This window comes from Macaca mulatta, chromosome 2 (assembly GCF_049350105.2).
Source record: "Macaca mulatta isolate MMU2019108-1 chromosome 2, T2T-MMU8v2.0, whole genome shotgun sequence".
Taxonomy (NCBI): domain Eukaryota; kingdom Metazoa; phylum Chordata; class Mammalia; order Primates; family Cercopithecidae; genus Macaca; species Macaca mulatta.
In genome coordinates, this window is record NC_133407.1 from 98,809,496 (window position 1) to 98,832,031 (window position 22,536).

Below are 22,536 nucleotides of genomic sequence, written 5' to 3' on the forward strand. Positions count from 1 at the left end.
ATTCACAACTGTATCACTCAGGGTTCAACCAGGTTTAGCATAACCAGGGAGGTATTGTAGGGAACTGGATTATGCAATTGTGGGGGCTGGATAAAGAGTCCCTGTAAGGCTGTCTCTGTATCTGATGCTGGAGCCTGAAGTCCACAGGGCAGGTGTTCAGAAAGAGAAGATGGATATGAAGTACGGGGAATTGACAGCAGATTGGAACCCGCAAGCATGAGCTGAGACCCTACAAGGATGGACCCTCACCCACGTCTGTTTTGGTTGCCTATGGCCTTGCTGGTAAGGGTATCCTGGAGAAGCTGGGGTCCTTTCATTGCTGCTACTTGGAATAATCTTTCTGAGAATCTAGTTCTTAAAAACTGCAGTGATTCCCCAGTACTTTTAGTATGCTATTCTAATCACTACAGCACCGAAGACTCTCAGGCTTTTGCTTGACTACTACTCCGGCCTTATATCTTGTCGTTACCTCACCATGCCTCTTCTCACCTCTTCCCTTCCACTTTCTAGTTCTCTCTCTCTCTCTCTCTCACACACACATACACACACACACACACACACACACACACAAGCACACACATATAATCTCAATTACAGTAGAAAAAAATTTACCCATAATATTTGGGGCCTGGTTTACTTAAAATTAATGAGAAAAGAGCACTTGAGCAATTTTGTTGTTACCTGCTAAAGCACATAGACAGCAAGAATTGTCACAAATTTTACACTACAAGCCAGATATCTCAAATGTCACATGAGATTTCATTTCAAAGAGTGTTACCCTGTTCTCATCAGAGAGGCTGTCCTCCCTGTGATCACTGATGGGTCCTTGGCAGCCCTGTGATATCTGTTATCTCACACTCAAGCAAATGATTCTTCAATTGTTACAATGCAGAGGATTGAAAACTAGGCAGCACTTATTTATTTATTTATTATCTTTTTGAGACAAGGTATCACTCTGTCACCAGGCTGGAGTGCAGTGGCACAATCATGGCCCACTTCAGCCTTGACATCCTGGGCTCAAGTGATACTTCTGCCTAAGCCTCCTGAGTAGCTAGGTCTACAGGTGCATGCCATCATGCCTGGCCAATTTTTAATTTTTTTTTTTTAAGAGATGAGGTCTTGCTATTTTGCCCAGGTTGAACTCAAACTCCTGGGTTCGAACGATCCTCCCAGCTCAGCACCACAAAGTGCTGGGATTACAAGCATGAGCCACTGTGCCCAGCTAGCTTTTTAAATTTTTATCCCCAACATCTAGCACAGTGCCTATCACAGAGCAGTTACTTCACTCACTGGAGAAGAACTTACGACATTACTTGAATGAAGGAACTTTTTTCTTACCCCCTAAACTCCTGATCCACCGGTCCATGGAGAAGCCCAGAAAGTCAAGCTTCACAGCCTCTCTCTGCACTTTTTTTTTTTTTTTTAAACAGACACTCACTCTGTCGCCCAGGCTGGAGGGCAGTGGCACCATCTCGGCTCCCTGCAATCTCTGCCTCCTGGGTTCAAGTGATTCTCCTGCCTTAGCCTACTGAGTAGCTGGGACTACAGGCATGCGCCACCACACACGGCTAATTTTTGTATTTTTAGTAGGGACGTAGTTTCACCATAATGGCCAGACTGGTCTCAAACTCCGCCCACCTCAGTCTCCCAAAGTGCTGGGATTACAGGCGTGAGCCACCTCTCCTGGCCTTTCTACCCTTTCAAGATAAGTTTTTGTTTACTGTGCTTGGAACATTCAAATGAAGATCATTTCCTAATGCTTTATCCACTGCCGGTGTGAATGCTATTGTTATAGTATTTCTGGAGAGCAATATGGCAAATTATTACAATTATTAATTAATTTTTTTTTTGAGACACAGTCTTGCTCCATCACCCAGGCTGGAGTGCAGTGGCGCAATGATAGCTCACTAAGTGCTCAAACTCCTGTTCTCAAGTGATCCTACCGCCGCAGCCTCTGAGTAGCTGGGACCAGAGATACATGCCTTCAAGCCCAGCTCATTTTTAAAAGGTTATTTATAGAAATGAGGTCTTGCTGTGGTGCCCAGGCTGGTCTTAAACTCCTGGCCTTAAGTGATCCACCCACTTTGGGCTCCCAAAGCACTAGCATGAACCATTGTGCCAGGCCTAAGATGGCAAATTATATCAGAAGTTTTAACAGTAAGAATTGCCCTTGACCCAGTAATTCAATTTTTAGGCATTTGTACTAAGCAAATAATTAGGGATATGAACAAAGATCTACCCACAAGAATGTTAATTGCAACATTGTTTATAATAGCAGAGAATTGGAAACAATCGACCTGTCTATCAAAGACAGTTGGCTTGAAGAACTGACTCACCTGTCAACAGACTATTGTGTAATAATTAAAAATTAAATTGCAGAAGTGGATTATTTCATATGTCAAGATGCTCAGGATCTATTGTTGTATTTTATTTATTTATTATTTTTTTTTGAGACGGAGTCTCACTCTGCAGCCCAGGCTGGAGTGCAGTGGCACTATTCTTAGCTCACTGCAAACTCCGCCTCCTGGGTTCACGCCATTCTCCTGCCTCAGCCTCCCAAGTAGCTGGAACTACAGGCGCCCACCACCACACCTGGCTAATTTTTTTGTAATTTTAATATAGACGGAGTTTCACCATATTAGCCAGGATGGTCTCGATCTCCTGACCTTGTGATCTGCCCACCTCAGCCTCCCAAAGTGCTGGGATTACAGGCGTGAGCCACCGCGCCTGGCTATTGTTGGATTTTAAAAGCAAGTTACCATATAGTAAGTGTACTAATACAGTATTTTTGTATAAAAATGCATGTGATATATGCATAGAGGAAAGTCTGGAAGGACATCCGTCAGCTATTAACAGTGTGGTCAAATATTTTTGTCTTTTTATTTGCTTTTAATTTTTCTATAAGGTGCATATCACTTTGGTAATATTCTTCTAATGAGAAAAAAAGTTTAAATAACTTGTAGTGAATTCTCCAAGCCCTCCACCCAGCTCCATTCATAGTCATAAATACTTTTGGAGCAAAAGAAAGAAGAAAACAATGACCAATTACTAAGATTTACTGTTGGCTGGGCATATATCACATACATGATCTCATTTAGTCTCGTAAATATGCATGTTGTCGCCATTTTTACTGATGAGAAAACTGAGTGTCAGATAAAATAAATGGTAGCTGTGCCTGAAGTCACACAGCTAGTAACAGATCTCATCCAGCAGGTCTACCCAACTACAAGCTCCAGCCCTTTCCACTACAGCACACAGCGGAGGGCTCTCCTGAGAGCACCTACCTTTGAGACCATGGTCAGCACTGAGAAAGGTGAAAATAAATCAGTTCCCAGGGTCATTGTCCTCTGATGTAAGCCCACCAGAGGCCAGGGACCTTTGCATTAGCAGAAGCTAGGTCAAAGCTGCGGGGGTGTATATTGGCTTGTAGTTAATGGATAACAATGTATTTGTCTGAGTATTGACCCATGATGAACAAGAATAACCAATATCATGCACTCACTGTAAACACCTGGCCAGAGAGTCTTGGGCTCAACTCCTGGCTGGATGTGTGGTCTTAGGCAGGTAATTCATTTTCTCTAGATTTTGGTTACATCATTTCAAGAAAGTAGGATATGGTCTACTGACTCTCTAAGGACCCTTCAACCTCTAACACTTTATGATTCTTTGATGAGTTGCAGATATACACTTTTCTCTTTATCCCTAAATATCTCAGGGTCTAACTTTCTCTTACATAATCACTGCATAGTTATCAAACTCACAGAATTTAACATGTATACATTATTACATAATTTCCATTGCATTTACAAAATCTGCCAACTGTCCCAATGGTGTTCTTTAGAGGAATTTTTCCTTCTTATCTCAAGATCCAATCCAGGATCAAACTGATCGCATGTTGCATTTAGTTACGTAGTCTCTTTAGTCTCCTTTAATCTAGAACATTTCTTGAGGCTTTCTCTCTCATGAATTGACATTTTGGAAGAGTACAAGCTAGTTGTCTTGCAGAATGCCCTTCGACTGGGTCTGTCTCATCTTTCCTCATGATGAGTGTAGGTTACCTGTCCCCTCTGGAATACCATAAAAGTGATGTTGTGTCCTTCTCAGTGCATCGCATCAGGAAACACATGGTATCTGTCTGGCTTGTTACTGGTGATGTTGATTTTGATTATTTGGTTAAAGTGATGTCTTCCAGGTTCCTTTGGTATATAATTATAATTTCTCCCTTTACAGTTATTAAGTAATCTGTGGGGAGGTACTCAGAGACTATGTAGATAACCTCTCCCATTTCAAATTTTTACTCCGTAGTTTTAACATACATTGATGATTCTTGCCTGAATTTGTTATTACAATGATGATTGCAAAATAATGGTGATTTTCTAACTGTAATCTCTTCTATATTTTGCAATTGGCATTTTATCATAAGCAAACAGTTTATCTTTTTTTTTTTTTTTTTTTTTGAGATGGAGTCTTGCTCTGTTGCCCAGGCTGGAGTGCAGTGGCATGATCTTGACTCACTGCAACCTCTGCCTCCTGGGTTTAAGCAATTCTCCTGCCTCAGCCTCCCAAGTAGCTGGGATTACAGGCGCCCACGGCCAGGTCCGGCTAATTATTTGTATTTTTAGTAGAGACAGAGTTTCACCATGTTAGCCAGGATGGTCTCAATCTCTTGACCTTGTGATCCGCCTGCCTCGGCCTCCCAAAGTGCTGGGATTACAGGCGTGAGCCACCGCGCCCGGCCGTTTTCCTTCTTTCTTATTCCGTTGGTATCAGTATGGACCCATAGTTTGCTATTTTGTTCAGTGGATTGTAATTCACTACTATCATTATTTGTTATGATGCTCCGATTGTCCTAGATTTCACAATGGATTCTCTTCAAGTGGTTTCTTTTTACATGGACTTATCATTCTTCGAGTCCTTCCTCACCTTCTGCACAGGATCAACTTATACTCTCCCTTTTCCTGGAATCAGTCATTTCTTCAAGGAGCTTTGGTTGCTTTTCATGGGGAATCAGATTTAGAAACCAAGTTCTGATAGTAAGTGGGCTTATTGGTACTGGAATATTCTCGCTTCTAGGCCTTCTCAGGGGACAAAGTTGGAAAGAACAATAATTTCATATGGGTTCATGTAAAATTATGGTTTCATTCTGCTACCTCTAGCACCAATCCAAGATCCCAGAGTTTCTTGTCTTCTCTCATTGTCACTCTCTCTCACAGTGAGAATCCTGGTTTTCAAGCAAATATTAATTTGCTCAAGATTATGATACACATAAATAGTTTTAGGAATTGCTACACCCATTCCACTGTGGAAAAACAAACCTACTAAGTAGATTCCAAGACTTGTTTCCATTTCTTTTTGTTATTGTTGTTGTTCAGACTGATGATATATACAATTGTCCCTTGGTATCTGTGGGGGATTGGTTCCAGGACCCCAAAGGATAACAAAATCCGGGAATGCTCAAGTCCCTTATATAATATGGCATAGTATTTGCATATAACTTATGACATCCTTCCATACACTTTAAATCATCTCTAGATTACTTGTAATATCCAATACAACGTGAATGCTATATAAGTAGTTGTTACACTATATTGCTTTTTAATTATTTGTATTGTTATATTGTTTTTTGTTTTTTTCAAGTGTTTTCATTGGTTGAATCCAAGGATGTAGAACTTACAAATATGGAGGGCGACTGTAATCAAAGAATTGTGTACAAAAGTTACTTGGATCAGTTTTCTTTTTTCCCCTTTCATTGTGTCTAGTATTCATTTGAAACACATTTAGGCTCATTTGTTTCTGTTTGTCTTTTAGTTTCCATTCCCCTATCTTTGTTCATTGATTTTGTTTTAAATATATAAAATACTAACATGATTCCAAAAGTCAAAATTAAAGAAATACTCTGAGCAGAGTATTGGAAATTTTGAGTAATTGTTTCTTTTACTCATATTTAGAATTCACTTTTAATTATTACTAGATATACCTTCCTTCAATAGGATTTAATGAGATCACCATTGAACATACCTCCTCCTTGTTCCATTCAATTTTGGCTGTCCCCATATACTTATTTTGTTGTTGAGACAGAGTCTCGCTCTATCATCCAGCATAGAGAGGTATGATCTTGGCTCACTGTAACCTCTGCCTCCTGGATTTAAGCGGTCCTCTAACCTCAGCCTCCCGAGTAGTTGGGACCACAGGCACAGGCCACCACATCTGGTAATCTTAAAATTGTTGTAGAGATGGGGTCTCCCTATATTTCCCAGGCTGGTCTCAAACTCCTGGGCTCAAGCAATCCTCTTGCCTCGGCCTCCTAATGTGCTGGGATTATAGGTGTGAGCCACTGTGCCCAGCCCCCATATACTTTTGTTTTTTCTTTTTCTTTTTTCATTTATTATACTTTAAGTTCTATGGTATATGTGCACAATATGCAGGTTTGTTACATATTAGAATGGCGATCGTTAAACAGTCAGGAAACCACAGGTGCTGGAGAGGATGTGGAAAAATAGGAACACTTTTACACTGTTGGTGGGACTGTAAACTAGTTCAACCATTGTGGAAGACAGTGTGATGATTCCTCAAGAATCTAGAACTAGAGATACCATTTGACCCAGCCATCCCATTACTGGGTATATACCCAAAAGATTATAAATCATGCTGCCCCCATATACTTTAAAAAAAATTATTGATGTTTTTATTGAGTTTTATTTTTTCAATATTTATTTATTTTGGACACAGGAGGTACCTGTGCAGGTTTTTCACCTAGGTATACTCTACCTAGATAATGAGCATAGTACCCAATAGGTAGTTTTTCAACCCATACCCTCTCCCATCCTCCCCACTCTAGTAGTTCACAGTGTCTACTGTTACCATGTTTATGTCCACGTGTGCTCAATGTTTAGTTCCCACTTGTAAGTGAGAACATGTGGCATTCGGTCTTCTGTTCCTGTGTTAATTCACTTAGAATTATGGCCCTCAGCTGCAACCATGTTGCTGCAGAGGACAAGATTTCATTCTTTTTTATGGCTATGTAGTATTCCATGGTGTATATATACCATCTTTTTAAAATCCATTCCACCACTGATGGGCACCTGCGTTGTTTCCATGTCTTTGCTACTGTGAATAGTGTGGTGACGAACATACAAATGCGTATGTCTTTTTGGTAGAGTGATTTATTTTCGTTTGGGTACATACCCAGTAAGGGGATTGCTGAGTCAAATGGCAGCTCTGTTTTAAGTTCTTTGCCAAATATCCAAGCTGCTTTCCACTGTGGCTGAACTAACTTAACATTCCCAGCAATAGTGTATAAGCATTCCCTTTTCTCTGCAGTCTCACCAGCATCTGTTGTTTTTTGACTTTTTTTTGTTTTTGTTTTTTGAGACTGAGTCTTGCTCTGTTGCCGAGGCTAGAGTGCAGTGGCACAATCTCGGCTCACTGCAACCTCCGCCTCCCAGGTTCAAGCGACTCTCCTGCCTCAGCCTCCTGAGTAGCTGGGATGACAGGTGTGCGCCACCATGCCTGGCTAATTTTTGTGTTTTTAGTAGAGGTGAGGTTTCAACATGTTGGTCAGGCTGGTCTCGAACTCCTGACCTTGTGATCTGCCCGCCTTGGCCTCCCAAAGTGCTGGGATTACAGGCATGAGCCACCGCTCCTGGCCTTGACTTTTAACTAATAGTCATCGTGACTGGTGGGAGATGGTATCTCAATGTGGTTTTGATTTGCATTTCTCTGATGATTAGTAATAATAAGTACTTTTTCATGTTTTCTTGGCTGCTTGTATGTCTTCTTCTGAGAAGAGTCTGCTCATATACTTTGCCCACTTTTTAATGGGGTTTGTTCATTTTTGTTTGTTGATTTACATTCCCTGCAGATTCTGGATATTAGAATATGCATATTTTACATATTGTCATATGCATAACTTGTGAATATTTTCTCCATATCTTTAGGTTGTCTGTTTACTCTGTTGGTAGTTTCTTTTGCTGTGCAGAATCTCTTTAGTTTAATTAGGTTCCACTTTCAATTTTTGTTTTTGTTGTAATTGCTTTTGGGGACTGCCAAAAATCCTTTGCCAAGGCTGACATTTAGAAGGGTATTTCCTAGGTTTTCTTTTAAGATTTTTATAGTTTGAGGTCTTACGTTTAAATTTTTCATCCATTTTGAGTTAATTTTTGTACCCATATACTTTTATTTCTTCATCAAAACTTCAAAAATATCCAATATTCGGGACAAATCCAGGAAAGAAGCAACTGAATCATAGCTGAGTTTCCACTGAGAGAAAATGTGCCAGAGCTGTGACCTCTCCATGAGGATACGGTTTGCTGTTAGATCCTCACTCTGTTAATTTGGCAGATGTTATCACATGTGGGGTATTTGAAAGGACACATGCTTTGAGGTGACACGATTGTCAAGTAGCATGAAGACACCTCCCAACAAAGCCTCATAGGATGAAATGTACATACCTCACACTTAGCACAGTACCTGGCATACAGTAGGCAGGCGGTGGTGTTTCCTTCTTTGGTCAGGGTATGGATAGTACTGGTTATGATGGAATTTGGCAATAAAACTACCCGTTGGGAGTGACACCCATAAGAACCAGCAGCACTGTTTGAAGCAGTCCATCTACAGGGTGGCTGCACTCTCTGAATTGGCTTGTAAAGATGTTGATTAAGTAATCTGGGAAGAGCCCAGGTGTGTCCAAGGTGTGGGGCAGCTTCCGAGAAAAAGACTGTACCTAATTATAGCTTAGCCTTCTGCTTATCACCCTGCCTTCAATTCAGGATTCAGGGTGTATGCCCAGCACTGGAGTCCAGCTAACCACCTGTATTGTTACCAGGTGTTCTGAAGTGACGATGCAATCTGTTTGCAGGCTGTAAAAGGACAATCAGAGAGGAAGAACTTGTCAGCATTTGTCCAGCCCAGCTGGAGAGACACTAGGAGAGGCATCGGTCTCCAGTACAAATTAACAAACCGGCTTCTGGCTTATACATCAGTTGCGTATGCATAGGGTCAGTGTACTCGCCCCCAGACCTGAGCAACTCTGGCTCCTCAGGAACCCTGAAGGTGTGACTGGCAAAGCTGAGGCCCTGGCTCAGGGGCTGCTTCCCTGAAAGGACTGTGCCTACGGCATCCTTGACATCTTTTCATAAACCAGCACAACTGTGAGTATGAGATATGGCTTGAAGATCCTACCTGCCCCTTCTTATCTTTTAGAATTTCTTCGGTGAAGTACTAAGGGCAAACTGCATGCCAGGCACTTAGTGTATAAAATCCCCCCTGGTCTTCACGTCCATCCTGTGGATTAGCTGTAGCCTCAGAGAATGTGAGAAAGCCATCCTTGGACACAGCTGATGAGTGGCAGAGCTGGGATTTGAACCCCTGTGCTCTTAGCCATACTGACATAGGGATTCGTGGAGGAAATCCCACTTTTGATGCTATAAGGCAGATTTGCCCTAAGAATATTTTTGATTCTGAAAATTTTTTTGATTTTTGACTCTAAACATTTTGATTTTTTCCATACATTGTCTAAATATGGTTGATAAAAGTAAGAGAGAGAGGGAGATTCCAAACATAGGATACTTCAGGAAGGAGTCAAGGACAAACTGCCAAAAGGCAGCCCTGAGGCTAGCAGGTGGATTGGGAGTAGCAAATACTATCTAATAACAGAGGAGACAGCTGCAAAAGTTGCAAGGACATAGAAAGTAACTGATGTGATTTACAGTTTTAGCCTTTACAGCTCCTGCAGGAAAAGTAACGCTCTGTTAGATACGCTCCCTGCCTTGTGCCTCAGGCATACTCTGTTCTTCCTTCAAGCCCCAGAGTGAATGTTACCCCCTCTAGGAAGCCTGTCTGGACTTCCCCAGCAGCACTAGTTTCTCCCCCTGGTGCATTCCTAGCATCCACACCTTGAGGGCAAGAACCATGCCTTCTTCTCTGAAGCCATGTAGGTTGGATGCCAACCCTGACTGCAAGAGCTCAAGCAGGCAATGTAACCTTTCTCTTCCTCAGTCTCCTTATCTGCACAATGGGAATAATAATGGTAACTACAGGCCTCGGTTGGTCATAGGCTTACATGAGAGAAGGAACACACAGTGTTTAGCACAGGGCTGTGCACACACTGAAGCATATCAGTGTCATATGTAGTGCTGGGCCTTGGCAGTTGATGGAGTAGATGTTCATTCAGTGTTTGTGGAAGGAAGAAAAGATAAAGGGAGGAAAGGCAAGAGAGAGAGAAACACACCAACTAGCCGCAGAGACCATCATGAACCAGGCAGCACCCACCTGGTATTTTGGAGCCATGGCTGCTGTCCAGTTTTGCTAAGTACACACCCCGTCTCCTTAGGCCAAGACTTGGTACCTAGATTTCTAATTCTCTGGATGCCTAATCATGTGTGCTGTGTGTCTCCCAGCTCTGCAGCCAACAATGTCTCACCTGTCTGATCTCTCCTTGTTCTCAAATCAATCATCCTAAGTCACCGCCCTGGATCACACCTGTGTCAGGAGGTGGGCAGGCCAGGAAGCCCCCTCCTTCTCCCTCCTCACTCAAGGAAAATCAGCCTTGTTTATCCCAACCTGGTTCACCTGGAGATGCATCCATTCAAGTGTAACCAGAAAAAGGCCACTGGCAGAGTCACATAAGAATCTGCACTGTGGGAGACAAAGTGAGGACCACAGGGTACAGTCACAGCACTGACAGCTGTCCTCGGACATTGTCTCTGGACGTCCTGTGCACCAAGACTGTGCTAAGCACCTCTGCATACTTCGCCTGTGATAAGTTCGTATTGCAACCTCAGGAGATGGAGACTCCTTTTTACACGGGAGGAGCCTGAGGCTCCCAAGAGCTAGACCTGGGCTGTCTGATAAGGTACCCACATGTAACTCTTGAGCATCTTAAATGTGGTTAGTCCAAATTGGGGTATGCCATATTGTGAAACAAAGAATGTAAACTGTGCCTTTCATAATTTTTATGTTAGTCACATATTGAAATTATAATATTTTGGATTGATAGGTTAAGCAAAATATTGTTAAAATTAATATCATCTGTTTCTTTCTGCTTTTTGAATGCAGATACCAGAAATTTTAAAATTAAATATGTAACTTGCATTGTATTTCTATTAGACAGCACTGGATTCGACAAAGCCTAGATTGATCTATCTCCACAGCCTTGTTCTTCACTCCTGTGCTGAAACTAAACTTTCATGCTGGTACTAAAGTTGTTCCCATATATGATGGGAACCAAACACAAGTGTACCTGGGTTGGGCTTCTAGGGAAAGAGGAACTCCATTCTCCTTCTACAGGCGGGTGCAACTGTGCATGTATACATATGCTGGGAGTGCCATTGTTGTATAAATAAGGAAACAAAATGCTGTGTGGCACACCCAGTGTCACAGGCCCTCTGACTGTGCAGTGGAAGAGGTGGAATTTAAACCCAAGACTGCCTGACGCCAAAGGCTGGACTCTTCCCCTGCTTCCTCTCCCGGAGTTCCCACACTCCACAGCCTAGGAGGAGGCTGACTCAGGTTGTTTGAGACTGGGTTGAAACCCAGGTGCATAAGTGGTGGTGCACAAGTTCCATGTTAATGGATCTTTTTATCTGTTTGAGTCCTGCCTTTTATTTTAGTTGCACTCATGGCCTTCACCTATATAAGTCTAATATATTCCTCAGGCCCCAGACCATTCTCCTCCTCTTTGTTCTGTGTCCTCAGGCCCCACATCCTTCTGCACATAGCTCAAGTTCAATTAATGTTTTTCTCCTCACTGGCTGAAGCTAAGCCTTTGTTGTGCCCCAGAATCTGAATGTCTGGTTTCTGTACCCATTTTCCTAGTATTGTTCCTGTTTGAAAACAATGCCTACGGCCCACATCCATGGAGCTGGGATCTTTAGATTTGGGTTTTTCAATCAATCCTCAAAAACTATTTGCCTCCAGAAATTAATTAAGACTGTGCCTCAGTTAGTTTTGTGTAGTTATAACAGAATATCACAGACCAGGGAATTTATAATGAACAGAAATTGCTTTGGCTCAAGGTTTTGGGGGCTGGGAAGTCTGAGATCGAGGGGCTATACCTGGTGAGAGCCTTCATGCTGCATCATAACATGGTGGAAGGCATCACATAGGTGAGAGGAAGAGAGAAGGGGACCAAACACATCCTTTTATCAGGAACTCACTTCCAAGATAATGGCATATTCTATTCATGAGGGTGGAGCCCTCATGAACAAATCACTTCTTAAGGGCCCCAACTCTCAACACTGTTACACTGGGGTAAAGTTTCCAACATGTGAACTTTGGGGACATATTCAGACTGTATCTAATTATTCTTAAAAGTTTTATTAACCCTCAATTCCCCCCAGAATCTTATCTCAGTTCCTGGCGTTTGTGGAGTTGCTCAGTAAGTGCTTGTTGAGGTATAAGTAACTATCAGGATTACACAATAGCCACCACTGTGTACCAGCAAGCACACAGAGGGATGCAGCAGTTCCTAAACTTATTCGAACACAGAATCCTTGGGCGGGGACAGGAAGAAGGAAGAAGTGCTAGCAGTAGGGAGAGAGTTAGGGAGTGGTTACTCATCTCATGGACTAGGGCTTTATAGAATGCCTTCCGTGATAACCTCATCTAGAGGCTCCTTTCCCATTTTGTCTCTTTTCTTTCATGACAAACTACTGCTGATATGTGTTTTTTGTTGAAATAGAAAGTTTTTAAAAGATAATTATCTTTTGTATGGTCCCAATAAGTAGAACCTTTCTGAACCACAAATAGAAGCTAAAAAAAAAAAAAAAAAAGGCAACAGTCCCAACCAATGTGTCGCCACCCACCCACCCTTCAGTATCTTTCTTTTAGCAAGAGTATGGGGTTTTAGTCTCCTAATGAGTTTGCTTGCATACATATGCATAAAAGGAAGAATAGGCTTGAAATATGATGTGAGAACTTTCGATATCTCTTTGACTTTTTCTTCTTAAGTAAAGTCATTGTTTAAAAATAACCTAAATGATGATAAGTGGAACACTTTCCACTCAGATGGCCGAAGTGCTTAACGAATCTCAACTGTGCTTCTGGCAGATGACTGAGGGGTTCCGCCACCTTCCTGATCTAACAAGGGCTTTGCACACAGACTGTCAGCCAGGAAGTCTGAATTCACCAAGCACCACTGGGGCCTGAGAAAATTATTAGAGTGGCCACGGAGATCTCCACAGCAAAGATGCTAGGGGACAGGGGAGAATGGGACAGTCCTCCATATTCCTATTCAGGAGGGGATCTGCAAATCAGAATATAATCATAATAGCCTTGAAAAAATGTTATGATTTCTCGGGAAACAGTTGGGAAACTTAAATTTGTTTGTATGCACAGTTTGATATGAGGTTGCTCAAGGGTCTAAGGTTAGAATCATTGGCAAATTCTATCCAAAGTACTTTCTTAGGAAAATCCAAGTCCAGAATTCAAGGTCAACTTGTTTAGCTTTTCCAGTTATAAAAAGAACTGCTCAAGTCTGCCTTAAAGAGCCTCACAAGCTGGCCAGTCCCTACAGCTCCACAAACTGACCCATCCTGGGCCTTGTTCTCCACAGAATGGGTCTGCCCCTTCGCCTGGCACTCTGCACCCTCATCCTGTGCTGCGGAGCAAGGTCTCCGCCCCTGCCGGTCCTCAACCCCTGGGCTCTGCTCTCCCGAGGCTGCAATGACTCAGATGTGCTAGCAGTTGCAGACTTTGCCCTGCGGGACATTAACAAAGACAGAAAGGACGGCTATGTGCTGAGTCTCAACCGAGTGAACGATGCCCAGGAACACAGACAGGCAAGTAATGACGGTCCCCACTCGGGCAGGAATGTGGGCAAGCTGGAGAGACTGGCCAGGGTGAGGGAACCCAGAGACACATGTTGGCAGGTGTTTTCCGTATTGGAAGCCCTGCCAAGAACACTCTGTCATCCTCTGCCAGGGTCAGCGACAATGCACTTATTGTTAATAAAAACACATGTTAACAGTGATCCTACTCTGACACTTGTGTCAGATTCAGCAGTTTACAGGGTATCTCCACAAACATCCTTTGGCTTTCCCATAAAGCAGGGTTTTTTGTGTGTGTGGTCTTTCTCGGTTTCTGCTTCCTGTGAAATGTGTTGTATTTCTCTACCCTTCCCACAGGATGACCTGGGATCTCTGTTCTATCTCACACTGGATGTGCTAGAGACTGACTGCCATGTGCTCAGTAAGAAGGCATGGCGAGACTGTGGAATGACGCCATTTTATCAATCGGTGAGTGCTTGTTTTTATAAACCATTAAGGGCCCTATGGAAAGCAAGTAAGTGCCCTCTTTCTACAGGGTAAAGGGTGCTCAACGTCTGCCATCTTTTAAATGGCCCACTTTATAATCTCCTGGCAGGTGCCCATGAGCTTATTCTAATGCTCTAGACAGAACAAAGTATAACTCATGAGAGGGGTTTCTGAGAAGTCCCACTGGGGTCATGCAGAACAGAATGGAAAAGTTGCTCCCAAGTTATTTGATTTTTTTTTTTAACCTCCAAGACCTTCCGTTAGGCTCTGAACCAGTGTTTAAATTGTGAGAAAAAGACCTGAGGTGTGAATATTCTGGACTTGGGGTTAATGTAGACTGCAGAAGTGATGGAGGTAGAGCTTTGTCTATTTGTTTTATTTTCCTTTGTTTTAATAAACACCGATGCCAGGTTTGAGGGGAGGAAAATGGATGATATGCAGTATGAAAGCTCTCAAGGGTGCCATGTAAGGATTTCCTGGAACCACAGAACATAAAGGGCCTCAGAATTAATCTTTTAAAGATGATCATAGAAGAGACTTGAAAATAGATAATCCATTTCATTTGATTCTTAATTATCCTGGGAAGATTTTCATTAATTGATATAAAACTTTACAACATGAATGCAGGATAGTGATATAAATGTTTAGAAGCAAATTATATGATCAAGATATTTTTCCTAATCATATAACCTCATCATGGTCAAACTGCACCCACCTTGATTTTGAAAAGTGAATATCCTGTTGTGAATTATACTTGTTATGGTGACACTAGCTACTAAAACACACACACAAAAAGTGTATACTGACTCTAACATGATAGAAGTCCATTTCTCATGCATGGAAAGTTGAAAGTAGAAGTTCCTGATTAGATGGGGGCTTTGCTCCAGGGGTAATTTGAGATCCAAGTTTATTCCACACTGTGGCTCTAGACTCTGCCAGCCTCAGCTCATGACTTCCATGGTTACCTGCTCATGTGTATCAAGCTGTGCACAGAGAAAGAGCGTTGAGGACAGAGACAACATGGGAGACCCTTATGAGCCAGATCTGGAAATGGTTACACCTCATTTCTGCTCACCTTCCTGTGGTTAGAACTCAATTATACACAGTCACACCTGTTGGGGAGGCTGGGAAACATATTCTAGCTGTGTCCTAGGAAAAGGTTAAACAGTTTGATCATCAACTGCAGTTCCTCCCAGCCAAAACCACAAAATTCGTTCTTAAGTTTCTAATTACTTTAAAAGAAAATGTCTGACTTTGATTTTGGAGGTATTTTAAAAACTCATAATTGCATTCACTATGTCATAAAATGTATTTGTTGGTTTCAGGTTTATGGTCAATGCAAAGCAATATTTTATAACAACAAACCAAGTAGAGTTCTCTATTTAGCTGCTTATAACTGTACTCTTCGCCCAGGTAAGCAATCACTATGATTTTGTTAGTTTTAATAAAGGATGGAAAAGAGTACTTAACCAGGTCTTTGCCAAGAGTGTGTAGGGTATCTCTCATTCTTATTTGCTGTTTATTCTTAATGCCAATTTCTTAGTATTTCCAGTACTTACCTCCTTACTGAAGTTCATCCTATATTGCTCCTCTTCCCACAGTATATCTTACTCAATTACCTCTACATTTATATGCTGCATCAGATCTTACATTTTCAGTCCGAAATAAATGGTATAATTTCTATGACTGTTCCTCAGGCTTCCTTTCTGACTATCTCTGCCATTATTTCCCAGACTACACCAACTCTACACTCCATTCTACTGGGTGCCACACTGTTTTCTGAACATGCACTGCACTTTCCAGTCTCCGCGTCTTGCTTGTGCCTCTCCCTCTGCTGAGCATGCCCTCCCCAATGACCTCTGACCTTGGAACATACCTATTCTTTAAGGACCACCACCGCTTCTTCCATAGTGTTCTCTATTCTAGAAAGGAATGGTGCTTTTGTAATCTGCATTCCTATACAACTTTGTCTAAACTACTCAGGGAACACATAATGCACCGCCTTGATTTGGGGGTCGCATATCTTATATCATGTAGAATAGTTTCTCCTTTCTTCCTCCGGCTGCACCCTTCCTCAGTTCCCACCAAGTAGAAGGTGTCAGTAATGTTGTTAAGTAAATAATTGGACTAGAAATGAAGCTGAAACTTAATGACAGTTGAAATATGCACGTGCATTCATTTGGGACCTTCCTTTTTTCAAGGGAAAGTCTTTGGAAAGAGAGCATCCACAGTGCGGGAAAACAGAATTTGGTCCCCTGTCGAACAACTACGTGTGTGTCGCTCCCCTGGTGGATCCCGTGCAAGTGTAGATTCTGATTCCATAGGTCTGGGTCAGGGCCTGAGATCCTGCATCTGTAATAACCTCCAGGAGATGAGAATGCTGCTGGTTGCTTTGAATAACAAGGCAAGCGAGCAAACATTTTGTTAGGCACAGTTTAAGATTCCTGGTTGTGAAGGCAAGATTCACCTAAAATAAATTAGGACAGCAAATAGCAAACAGTCTCAGGACTTAAATGGAAGTCATAGGCATCAGAGCTACGGAAGATCAGGAAGTGACAGGTGGTGATGATTCAGGAGTGACAAGCTGTGGATGTAAGTCCCCCATTATCTCCACCAGTCCCCAAGTGCATGCAGATAAATACAGAATTACTAAAAACAATGTGTTTGCTCTGCAAAAGCAGCTTCAAGATAAATTCTGTATCCTGACTTTCACACTAGGCTTGCTGCCCTCAGCTCCTCCCAAACAGAAATCTGGCTGTGCTTGGGGTGATCATTCTATCCAGTCACACAATGACTTGATCAGTTTTGTTTTCAGGCTCACTTGCATTTTTCTTCTTAAAAACAAAATTATTTATTTTTATTTTTTATTGATAAATAATAGTACATATTTATAGCATATATAGTGATATTTCCATATATATACTGTATTGTGATCAGATTAGGTTATTAGTATATCCATCATCTCAAACCTTTATCACTTCCTTGTGTTGGGAATATTCAATATCCTGCTTCTAGCTATTTGAAATTTTATCTTATTGTTAACTGTAGTCATCCTACAGTGGTCTAGAACACTTGAATTTATCCCCCTATCTAGCTGTAACTTTGTATCCTTTGACAGATCGCACTTGCATTTCTAACCAAACAGGGTGCGCTTCCACCTTCTACTATGTCTTTCACTTATCCATACATTCTACAAGCATTTACTAAGCACTTCCTATGTATCAGATATGATGTTCAGTGTTAGGGACTGCAAGGTAAATAAGGTATGGTAGTAATGAACTCCCAACCTCTGAAGACACTCAGTCTACTTTACAGAGTCAATAATGAGAAAAGATATTGAACTAGTTGGAGGAAAAGGTCCTATTTTAATATACTATATTACGTGTCTTTGAACAAAATTCTCAGAGTAAATGTATGTGAGACGAAAACTTTGTTTTGGTCTCTTTTTTAATTATGAAAGTAATACACGGTCATTACAGAAAACACTGCTGACAGCTAACTTCTATTCCAGAAAATGTCTTCCTCGCCCCATCCTTACCTCTTTACAGTCATATGATTTTTTGAAAATTAATAATATTTTAAAACTTATATTATTGGCATCAACAGTTTCAAAACCAAAGATTCACAGGACATGCCCTGACTGCCCAGCACCCACATCCACTGACCTTTCCAGTGACGAAGTGCTGGAGGCTGCCACTGAGTCTCTTGCGAAATACAACAATGAGAGCACATCCAAGCAGTATTCTCTCTTCAAAGTCACCAGGGCTTCTAGCCAGGTAAGGCTAAACTGCTCAAGCCAATTACACAGTGTGTCTCATAACTGTTGCTGTAGATTCCTAAGCTGGGAGGAGAATGTCAAGGCCCTTATTTTGATTAGAACCAAAATACCTTTCTCTGCTTTCCCCACTTTGATAGACCTGATGCCCACTCTATCACGCTTCAGTTTCTAAGTGATTCCATGGCATTTCTACAAGAGTCAGGTGGCTTGATTTTGCTTCCCTAACCTTAAGGCAAGAAGAGAAATGAACTCCTAGTCTCCTTGGGGGATTGTCCATAAGTTTACCACTTACTGCTGTATTCTCAAATGTGACTGATCATGGACCACTTTACAACATCACTTTTACTCTATTTTAAGGCCTAGACTGGGTGTTGAATGTTATGGATTAGAGAAAATGAAGGCTCATTTGTATTTAAATTATGTTGATTTCTTTCCTTCTTTCTCTCTCTCTCCCTCTCTGTCTATTTCTTTCTTTTTACCTTTTGAGACAGAGACACTCTGTCACCCAGGGTGGACTCAAACAGTCCTTGTACCTCCGCCTCTCAAATAGCTGAGACTCCAGGTGCATACCACCACACCTGGCTAATTTTGTATTTTTTGTAGAGATTGGGTATCACTATGTTGCACAGGCTGGTCTCGAACTCCTGGACTCAAAACAATCCACCCGCCTTGGTCTCCCAAAGTGCCGGGATTACAGGCATGAACCACTGTACCTGGCCTGATATTTCTTTCATAAGCAGAAAAATTTAAAAGATAATTCTACATGAGGAAAAATAAATCAAAAGAAGGTGTTTAGGGCCCATTCAAATCTTAAAGAAGGGAAGAAAGGTGTGAGATTATGTTTTTTTAGTAACTAAATCATGGTACATGGTTTGATCAGTGTGGGGATTTGCAGAACAACAGATATGTGCCTTGACAATGCCTCTGGTGATGTATTGTTTCTGTAGATATAATGCTGTCAAACCTGAGTCTTCTCCCCAGGCAGAAATGTTTGATTTTTACATCTCAGCTCTTGTCTCATAACAGTGGGTGGTTGGCCCTTCTTACTTTGTGGAATACTTAATTAAAGAATCACCGTGTACCAAATCCCAGATCAGCAGCTGTTCACTTCAGTCCTCCGACTCTGTGGTGAGTTTTCCTGAATGTCTTCATAATTTGAGTGTTCACAGATCATCTCTAAGTGTTTGTGGAGCATAAATTACATATGAGGTGTCATAAGGCATGAGATGCTTTTCTTCCCCTCAAGGAGCAAGTTAGACTAGTTAGAGATTAGACAGATCCAGACTGCATTCAATTGTAAGTGCAATTTTCATCAGCAGTTGCAAAAGTGATTATATAGAGCTGTAAAACACAGACATCTCAGTGATGGGTAATGGCCCTGCTTTGGTCTAATGCAATCCAGTTACGTTTGTAATACAGCATGGTGTTCCATTCCTTGGACCACTCTTTAAGAAGGACAAAATCAAATAGGCCTTCATTCAAAGAGGCATCCAAGAAGGAAAGTATGCCTTGAAGCCATCTGAAACACAACTGGTGGGAATTTAACCTGGCACAATGTGTTGGAGTGCAACTGGGCAAAATGCACCAAGAATACTTTCCTCTCATTTACTTACAGTAACAGCTTTATTAAGAAATAATTCATACACTGTAAAATTCATCCATTTAAGGTGTACAGTTCAGCAGTTTTTAGTATGTTCACAGAGTTGTGCTACCATCGCCACTTTCTTATTTTAGATATTTTCATCAGCCTCAAAAGAAACCTCATGCCCACTAACAGTCATTTCCCATTGCCACCTTACCAAGGCCCTGGAAACCACTTACCTACCTTCTGTTTCTATGGCTTTGCCTATTCGGGACATTTCATATAAATGGAATCCTACAGCATATGGTCTTTTGATTCTGGCTTCTTTCACTTAGCATAGTGTTCTCAAAGCTTCTCCATCTATAAATAGATGTAGTTTTACCTCTTCCTTAGCAAATAATATTTTATTGCATGGATATTGTTTATTGTTTATCCATCTATCAGTTGATAGACATTTGAATTGTTTCCTGCTATGAACAAGTGTACAAGTTTTTATGTACACATATGTTTCCATTTCTCTTGAGTATATACCTAGAGTGGAGTTTTTGTCATATGAAAAACAACAACAACAACAACAAAAACCCTCCATGTTTAACCCTTTCACTGCTATACTGTTTTCCACTGTGACCGCATCAGTTTTGCAATCCCATCAGCAATGTATGAGGGTTTCAATTTCTCTACATCTTTGCCAACACCTATTATGATCTTTCTTTTGGTTATAGCCATCCTACTGGGCATGAATTGGTATCTCATCATGATTTTTATTTGCATTTTCCTAATAACTAATGATGTTGAAGATCTTTTATTGTGTTTATTATCTATTAGTATGTTTTCTTTGGAAAAATGTCTACACAAATCATTTGCCCACTTAAAATCCAGTTGCTTGTCTTTTCATTGTCGAATAATAAGAGTCTTTACATATTCTGGATACAATGTCCTTATCAGATACATATTTTTAAGTATTTTCTCTCATTCTCTGCGTTGTCTATTCACTTTCTTGACAATGTTCTTTGAAATAGAGAAGTTTTAAATTTTGATGAAGTTCTATTTTTATATATTTTTCTTATTTTGAATGTGCTTTTAATGTCATATCTAAGAAATCATTGCCTAATCCATAATCACCAAGATTTCTATGTGTAAAAATGCAAGGGATTCAGAATGCCAAAATAATCTTGAACAACAACAACAAAAAAAATAGGAAGACATACTTCCCAAACTCAAAACTTACTACAAAACTACAGTATTTAAGAAAACGTCTTGGTGGTATGAGAATGATACGTAGATCAATTGGAATAAAATTGAAAGTAAAGAAATAAGCCCCTATATGTAGGCCTATGACACATTTTGAGTTTTTGTACATGTGTGAGGCAGGGAGTTCAACTTTCTTTTGCATACAAACATCCAATTTTTCCAGCACTATTTGTTAAAAAAACTATTCTTTCCCCCATGTCGTTGTCTTGGCATACTTCTTGAAGATCAATTGACCATAAATGTAAGAGTTTATTTCTTTAGTCTCAATTTTATTCCATTGATCTACACTTCTAAGCTTATACTGGTATAACACTGTCTTGAATACTATATAGCTTTGTAGTACATTTTGAGATTGGAACATTTAAGTCCTCCTATTTGTGCTTCTTGTTCAAGATTGCTTTGGGTATCCTTAATGCCTTGAATTTTCGCGCTGATTTTAGGACCAGTTTGCCAATTTCTATTTTTAAAAAGGCATTTGGAAATTTGATACATTTGATTGTATTGAATCTGTACATCAACGTCAAAAGTACTGTCATCTTAACAATATTAAGTTTTCAAATCCATGAATATGTGGTATCTTTCCATTTGTTTAGAACTCATTTAATTTATTTCGACAAAGTTTTGTAGTTTTCAGTGTACAAACTTTTCATTTATTTTGGTAAATTTACTCTCCGAATATTTTGTTCTCTTGATGCTAATGTAATGAAACTGTCTTCTTAATTTCATTTTTGGATTGTTCATTGAAAGTGTGTAGAAAGACAATTGATTTTTTATATTGATCTTATATGCTGTAACCTTGATGAACTCATTTATTAGTTCTAATAGTTTGCTAGTGGATTTCTTAGGATTTTCTATATGATCATGTCACCTGGAAAGAGATAGCTTTTTACTTCTCCTTTTTAAATCTGGATGCCACATGTGTTCCCAGCCTCTAGGGCTCACATGTTCAGCACACTCATAAACTCCCTTTGTGATCCACTCTAGTGTCAGCACCAGGTAGGCCTGTGAACTTTGGTAGCTCAGCAAATCCTAGCTAGGGTGGGAGTGGCCAGGTCTCCTTGGTGCGAGTACCTGTAATTTCTCCAGAAGGTTCTCTGAGAGCCCCTCCTCTTTGTGACTTGGTGATGAAGAGAAGGAAAAGGCTGAAGCACCATTCCCCAGACACTTCGTACTTTAATGGATTTTCCCACTTTAAGGAATTTCTAGTCTTTTTTTCATATGCTCTGGAGCTGAGTGACAGAGTAATATTTAGGCAATCTGTTTAAACACTTTTTTTGTGTGTGTGTGGATTTAGGGATACAAGTGCAGTTTTCTTACATGAATATATTGCATAGAGGTGAAGTCTGGGTTTTTAGTGTATCCATCACTCTAATAGTGTACATTGTATTCAGGGTGGGTTTTTTTTTGTTTTGTTTTTTGTGTTTTTTTTTTTTTTTTTTTTTTGGAGACCAAATCTTGCTCTGTCACCCAGGCTGGAGTGCAGAGGCGCAATCTCAGCTTACTGTAAACCTCCACCTCCTGGGTTCAAGCGATTCTCTTGCCTCAGCCTCCCAAGTAGCTGGAACTACAGGCACCTGCCACCTCACCTGGCTAATTTTTGTACTTTTAGTAGACACAGGGTTTCACCATGTTGACCAGCTGGTCTCGAACTCCTGACCTCAAGTGATCCATCT

General features: G+C 40.9%; 1 protein-coding gene and 1 long non-coding RNA gene across 11 annotated transcripts in view; one reads left to right on the top strand and one right to left on the bottom strand.

Moving 5' to 3' along the window:
* FETUB (fetuin B) overlaps positions 1-22,536 on the top strand; it is a 25,756-nt gene continuing 3,220 nt past the window's right edge. The window contains exons 1-8 of one of the 10 annotated variants that reach the window (XM_077992036.1): positions 1-282; positions 8,858-9,149; positions 10,398-10,852; positions 13,553-13,778; positions 14,124-14,234; positions 15,578-15,665; positions 17,859-18,028; positions 19,057-19,158. In XM_077992036.1, the coding sequence (XP_077848162.1) occupies positions 13,554-13,778; positions 14,124-14,234; positions 15,578-15,665; positions 17,859-18,028; positions 19,057-19,158 (696 nt within the window). In that variant the 5' untranslated portion in view covers positions 1-282; positions 8,858-9,149; positions 10,398-10,852; position 13,553. Of the gene's footprint in view, positions 283-3,512; positions 3,565-8,857; positions 9,150-10,397; positions 10,853-13,453; positions 13,783-14,123; positions 14,235-15,577; positions 15,666-17,858; positions 18,029-19,056; positions 19,159-22,536 lie in introns of those variants that run through there. The other 9 variants (XM_077992037.1, XM_015131402.3, XM_077992035.1 and 6 more) reach the window with 9 other exon arrangements.
* LOC144339105 (uncharacterized) overlaps positions 8,012-22,536 on the bottom strand; it is a 24,310-nt gene continuing 9,785 nt past the window's right edge. Inside the window, exon 2 of the long non-coding RNA XR_013413777.1 lies at positions 8,012-8,858. This is a non-coding gene — a long non-coding RNA (uncharacterized LOC144339105). The remainder of the gene's footprint in view (positions 8,859-22,536) is intronic.